The 6,893-nt window shown below is 39.4% G+C and overlaps 1 protein-coding gene across 3 annotated transcripts in view; it reads left to right on the plus strand.

The window, feature by feature from the left end:
- Nucleotides 1-6,893, plus strand: part of Txndc16 (thioredoxin domain containing 16) — a 126,378-nt gene that overhangs the window by 68,078 nt on the left and 51,407 nt on the right. For all 3 annotated transcript variants that reach the window (XM_023723756.1, XM_023723755.1, XM_004638789.3), the window contains 4 exons: nt 903-1,046; nt 1,702-1,761; nt 5,830-5,998; nt 6,586-6,722. In XM_023723756.1, coding sequence (XP_023579524.1) covers nt 903-1,046; nt 1,702-1,761; nt 5,830-5,998; nt 6,586-6,722 — 510 coding nt within the window. The remainder of the gene's footprint in view (nt 1-902; nt 1,047-1,701; nt 1,762-5,829; nt 5,999-6,585; nt 6,723-6,893) is intronic.

A 6,893-nucleotide genomic window follows, 5' to 3' on the forward strand; every position in this document is an offset into this window, starting at 1 on the left:
TGCACTCTGGGTCCAGTGAGGATCTGCGGGCCCCGGGTCATCTCATTCACTCACAGGGCCTGCGCTCTGGGTCTATTCAGGATCCAGCGGCCCTGGGCCGTCTCTCTCACTCTCCGGGCCTGCGCTCTCGTTTTTTTTTTTTTTTTTTTTTTACCATATTTACAGATGGATCTATGATCAAGCAATCTATCCATCTATTGATTAGTCTATCTAAATGAGTGAGAGAGTTTGACATATTCAGAATCTGCCCATCATTTCATACAGTTAGGATAAAATCCAAATTTCTCAGCCTACTTGTCCTCCTCGTCATTGTCTTCATCTAAAACATTCTTCGTTTTCTACCTGGCAGATTGTGAATTTTCCTAATCCAAGTTTCCCTTTTGCAGTCTCACTTATCTTTTACCTTCTTTCATAAATTGGTAAGAGTTTATAGTTGCATGTGTATTCATCAATCGGTTCATTGGCTGGCTGTTCCTGGTGGTCAGCGTCTAGAGCTATGTTATCGGCACGTGTGTTCACCAGTATTTGGCAGACAGCAGAAGCTACAACTATCAAAATATGGACAGTACAGTCTTTGGGGATTAATCATTACTACGGTGATTAGAAATAAAACAGGGTAGTGAAATATTTATATTATTTGTAGAGCAAAGGTAAGTAATTACCTCTGGCATTAACTATGCTTGACATTTCTGGGTCAGAAGGCATCTCTGGGTCCTTTAAGATAGGAAGCCATGCAACTAGGAGAGTTTCCTAAATATCATCATTCATTTCAACTAGTTAGCCAGTGTGAGTTCAGGAATTTTTATAAAATATGGAATTTTCACACGCTTGCTTACGAGAATAGCTTAAATACTTTTAAGTAGAAATCTGCATTCACAGTTATTTCTTTTTAAACATTTTAGATATTCAAGATGATGAAGTAGCAGAGACTGTTTACAGAGATAGGAAGAGGGAGTTACCTTTGGAACTGACCGTGGAACTCACAGAAGAGACGTTTAACGCGACGGTGGTGGCTTCCGACAGCGTCGTACTCTTCTATGCGGGCTGTGAGTTTGAGTCCTCTTCTATGCGGGCTGTGAGTTTGAGTCCTCTGCTATGCAGGCTGTGAGTTTGAGTCCTTAGCAGAGACCGTGTCACATAGTCAGATATTTAAAGTTGACTTAATTTTTTCCATTCTGTGGCACATTGTCAGCTCTTATGTGTCCTACTGCACACTGCAGTATGGTTTGGTCCATTTAGTTCTGTCTGGTCCTAAAGGGGTGAAACTGATCGTTTCATCCCGTGGATGTGCTCTGTATGTGTAATTGACAAATGAAAGGTTAATGGTTTAGTCAGGTATTCAACTAAATAATTTTTAAAAGTAGTGTGGTTCAAAGTAATGGTTTTTAATGTTAGCGATTAGTATAGATTTACAGGTGATGTGTTGCGTTTGTCTTCATATGATAGCCATTCAGCTGTGTTGCTTGTGTACTTTTAGTGTACATCCTGCCGAAGGGAGCATGTTACCTGCGATGCGAATGCAGAAGGATAGTTGCATTGAGAAACCTTTTAAGGGGCGGGACAGTATTGAGTAATCTATACTATTTGGAAATAGCACTTTTGCAAAAATCCATAAATCTATGTTTGTTGAGTATAAGTATGAAAGCTTTTGAAATGTGTGTGTTGCAGCATCTATTGACATTTTTAAAAATTTTAATACAGGGCAAGCGGTATCCATGGCCTTTCTGCAGTCCTATATTGATGTGGCAGTTAAATTGAAAGGTATTATGCTGTCGTGCGCATGCTCATTTTCCTGATTCTGAGCTGTAGCTTTTTGTTAAACTGTGTTGTACTAAAGATGCAGAGACCCACATAAAATTTCAAGTTATTAGGTTTGTGTCTCCAAAAGGTTAAGTCAGTAAATAAATTCAGAATATCAGACACACTCAGCTGTATCCACTTTGATTACCTCATAAGACCGTGATTGGTGGAAATAGAAGGCCCATGTATTAAGCCTACTCCATGCCAGTCTCTATTAAATACTGGAAATAATAAAAAAGAATTTTTTTCGTAGGTGTGATGTAGTCTCGCAGACTAATGGAAGATGAAAGATTCCAGTGTTCTTGAAGCTGTATATAGTTAAGCTCCTCATGGACTAGGTTATTCCTTAATGGCAAATATTTTTATTTATTCTGCAAAGCCTAATCTGGTGATAGGTAAGGCAAAATTCAGATTGGACTTTAAATCAAAATGTGTATGACATTGTTCCAGTGAAGACATACAAATGGGAGGCCTGTTGGTAAAAGCGCTAGCGATAGATTAGATGTGCATAGTTTCAAAGTCCTTTGAATAAAACAGAATGTACCACATTTCGTGTCTGTATGATGACCTTTCTCCTGCCCTCTTCATCTTTTAACTAGATCCTGTGATAGTTAAATAGGCTTATTATTCTTGGCTATTCTGGGAACGTGATCCAGTATTTAGTTTTGAGTTGTGTTTGTATAATAAAAACAACCCAGGACTTGCTTTCCTTTTTTATTCAGTATGGTGTTTGTGAATAACAATCCTATTAGTAATTAGAAGTCAGAGAAATAGACTACTTTTGAATTTTGGAATGGGGCTTACTGTTAAAATACATGACAGAAATAGCTATCGTATTTTGTGTCTACACTGAAACCTATACAGGTTAAGTGCCCCTCATCTGAAATGCATCGCCCCAGGAGCATTTTGGATTTTCTCAGAATTTAGATATTTGCATATATATATAATGAGGTATCTTGGGATAGGTCCACATGTAAATACAGGATTCATCTATATTTCATCTATCTGCTATCCACATAAGATATTTATGAAGGTGCATTTATGTAGTATTTCTTTTTATTTATTTAGTACAGGGTCTACAGTGTCACACTATGTAGATTGGACTCAGTGATCCTCCTGTTTTCAGCCTCCAAAGCACTGAGATTATAGGCACATGCCACCACGCCCAGTCTCAATCCCTGTCTCAGCAGCCAGGGGGCGGGGCGGGCATGGCCTAAGCAGGCCCTTTAGTCGGCTGAGCTAATTGGCCGGCCCTATGTGGTATTTCTTATGCACTTATGTTTTGACTGTTATCTCTCACGTAGGCTTAGGTATAGAATTTTTCATTTATGATATTTAATTTGAAATTTCAGATTTTGAAGCACTTTGGATATTGTGTTTTCAGGTTAAGGGTGCTCACCCTATGCTAAAATTTTGTAAATTAGAAAACATTGTAGTGTTGTGGACATTAGCCTATAACCTTTCATGCTGACTACTTGGGAAAAAACCATTTTTCATCTCAGTTTAAAACAATGAAGAAGTTTTTTTTTTTCCTCAGTCACAAGGTGGCAGCAAATGTCAAATTTTTATACTTAACATAGTATCTGTAGCAAAGAGACTCTATTTTTTTAATTAAAATTAGGAATTTTGTTTGAAATTAATACACTGACAAGATATGGGTCTACTATGATAGATGTTCACAATAATACACCAGATTAAAATATAGTACATTTTATAGAAAATAAAAATTAGAATTACTTCAGCAGCCTTATAGCTTTTATTAACAAGCAGCAGTGTTCTTTTTCCAGGTTTAAGTGTAACATCAGAGCTTTCCATTTTGTAGAGATGAAATGCCATCAACATTTTTAACAGAGGTGGATGTATTGTAGATACTTGTGGGAGGGAAATAGCTGGGTGTGCGCTGGCCTGGCACCCCGAACGTGGTGATCATGTGACCCTTCATGGCCACGTATTTATTGATGGCTTGATTACAGGATAAGAGAACTTTGTAAAGTAGTGATGTAGGATTTTTGGAAAGAATAAAGACTACTCTTTGTTTAGATGCTTATACAATATTCAGGTATTGATATATATTTTTAAAATTTATTTTAATTTATTTATTTTTTTCTGTATTTAGGACAGGGTCTACAAGATTTACAGTGTCTCACTCCATTGATCTGACTTATAGTGATTCTCCTGTTTTCAGTTTCCCAAGAGCTGGGATTACAGGCCTGCGCCACCACACCCTGTCTCAATCACCAGCTCAGCACGCTGCAGATTGAACCCTGGCCACTGCGCTCTGCCTAAGCAGGCGCTAGTTTTTAAAATTTAAATTTTCTTATGAAGAAATACCAGTCTACAGTCCCTGCATTTTCCCCGAGTAAACACTGCACAGTGGATGTTGTGCAAAGCACCGGGAGTCTCGTGTTGACGAGATGTTGTGCTAGCGGTGCTAGCATTAAATCTGAAGTGATGAATTTTTGCCCCCGTGAAGTATAATCAAGAGTACTTGAAATATAAAGATGAGTTTTCATCACTGAAAACTTCTGGTAGTAGTAAACTATTACATTTTAAATTGGCACCATATGGTTAAGTTATACTTAGACTGTATCCAGAGCTGATAGAGGACATACCAGTTTATATACATAGAAGATGGATGTTTCTTATTTGATCGAACATGATACTACGGTTGGTCTCTTATTGGAATTTCTTTCTCCCTTTTGGTAGCTAGACTACTGAGATTAAAATAGGAGTAAATACTGAAACCATTTTACAGAAAAGAAAATAAGCATTTTAAAATAGTAAGTTCACTATGAGCAGCTTTGTCACTTTTCATTATTTACTTATTTGGGTGTTTATCTGATTTCACTCTGAATTACATATTTCAGAGAAATTTGCATGTGTCTTGTGACAGAAACATTAGGAATTATGCATTGGGTTCCACTATGCATTGTTTTAAACTGAGAAAGATTGCAGTATATAGCAGGGAGTGGGTTTCTGAGGCCCTAGGTGAGTGTCAGCTACGTCATTTATCATTGGCTCATCAAAGGTGCTTCATGTGCGAGGATCGCTGTAGATGTTGAGAAAAAATGAGGAAGGGCAGAGACACAGCCCCCCCCCCCTTGAGGACCTCTCTGGGTAGAGATGGACATTAATCAGATTGCCCCGTGGATGAGTGCGTGACCCCACAGGGGACAGGAGAGGAGGGTGGTCCTGTCCCAGCATGCATCAGGAGGCCCTGATGTAGACACACCTCGAGAGACCGGCCTGACTCACTCCTCAAAGCTTGGGTGTGGGGAAGCGGTCCCAAGACAGGGTGGGGAGTGCCCTGATGCCAGAACACGTGTGGGTTTTGAGAAGGTAACCCTAGTATACTGTAGAGACGCTGAGTTGAGGGAAGTGAGCTAGAAGCCTATTGCATTTACTTAGCAGGAGTCCTGACACAGTAGAGACGGGCAGTAGTGAGAGGCATTTAAACTTTAAGTGGCAGAATTAAAGACATACTAATAGGTCAGCCACGGGGGCCTTAGGAATGGGAGGCATGCCGAAGGTAGCATTGTGTTCTGCACTGCGTAGGAGCAGCAGCCTTCTCCAGGAGACCCCGCAAAGAAACCAGGTTTGTTTTAGACTTCATGGGATTTGAGGATGATTCCGTCAGGAAGCAGAGAAGGCTGTTAAGGATACATAGACCTGAAACTGCCTGGAGGAGCCAGGCCCATAGATACTGATGCAGGATTCCGTAGATGATTAATGGTTGTTGACACTGTCTAGGAGCTGAGAGCAGAGCAAGGAGACAGTTTAAGCAGAGCCTTGAGGAACTCCCAGCCCCACTAACAGAAGTCCCCCAAGAGAGGACCAAAAAGCGAAGCTAGAGAAACAGGAGAAAAGCTAAGCGGAGGGGGGTGTTACGAAAATCCAAGGAATGGTATTTCAGCAGAAATCTTTCATACTGAGAGGTTAAAATATGAACAGGATAGTAAGATACTGAACATTCTAAGCAGATGACTACATTAATACTTGTTTTAAAATGTGCGTTTTCCTTCAATTTAGGCACATCTGCTGTGCTTCTTGCTAGAATAAACTGTGCAGATTGGTCTGATGTGTGTTCTAAGCAAAATGTTACAGCATTTCCTGCTGTAAAGATGTACAAGAAGGGTGAGAACCCTGTGTCTTACGCTGGTATGTTGGGGCCGGAAGGGCTCCTGAAGTTCATCCAGCTGTAAGTACCTAGCTTCACGGTAAGGGTTCTAAATTTGGGACTGTGTAGAGGTTCTGATTCTCCTACTTGATTGATTATTTTGAATAGGTGAGGGAGTTCGCTAGAATTGATCACAGTAAGTATTTATAAGAAGGGTGTGTGTACATTCGATCACTTTTGGAGAAATAGTGATTTTGCTTAATGAAACTGATTTTTAAAAATTTTTTTAAAAATCATTTATTTATTTATTTGGTATAGGATTTCACTATGCAGCTTGGATTTGTAGTGCTCTTCCTGTCACAGCCTCCCCAGCCCTGGGATTATAGGGGTGTGCCACCACACCCTGTTTCTGTGGCTGGCATGGCACACCGAGGCTTCTGGGGTAGGCACAGCATGTGGGGTACCAGGGATGAAACCTGGGTCCGTGTGCTTGTCAGGCAGATGCTTAGTCCACCGAGCTGTCTCCCCAGCCCCATGAAGCTGGCCTTTTTAAAGGAATATTTGTTTTATTAATCAATCTTGTATAATAAATTGGTAAATTCAAATGTTTTTAAACAACTAAAAAGGTTCTAAAAATTAATTGTAAATCTAACTATGTGTTCATCCAGCAACAGGATCTCATGTCCAGTGAATATAGCATCAGTACAAGAAGCAGAAGAATATTTAAATGGAGAATTGTATGAAGACCTGGTTAACTATTCTAGCCTGTCAGCGCTGGGACTGTTTAGTCCAACTATGACCGTGGGTAAGTAGAGTGGAGCTTTTAGATTATAGAATGCATAAACAAATGTTGCCTTCAATTGGTTTTTTAGAGTGTAGAGAAGTATAAGGAAAAATTAAACTGTAAATGCTATTAAATTTTTGATGCCATTTCACATTTTTTTCTTTTTCTTTTTCTTTCTTTTTTTTTTTTTTT

The sequence above is a fragment of the Octodon degus genome, unplaced genomic scaffold (genome assembly GCF_000260255.1).
Source record: "Octodon degus isolate 3935 unplaced genomic scaffold, OctDeg1.0 scaffold00102, whole genome shotgun sequence".
Taxonomy (NCBI): domain Eukaryota; kingdom Metazoa; phylum Chordata; class Mammalia; order Rodentia; family Octodontidae; genus Octodon; species Octodon degus.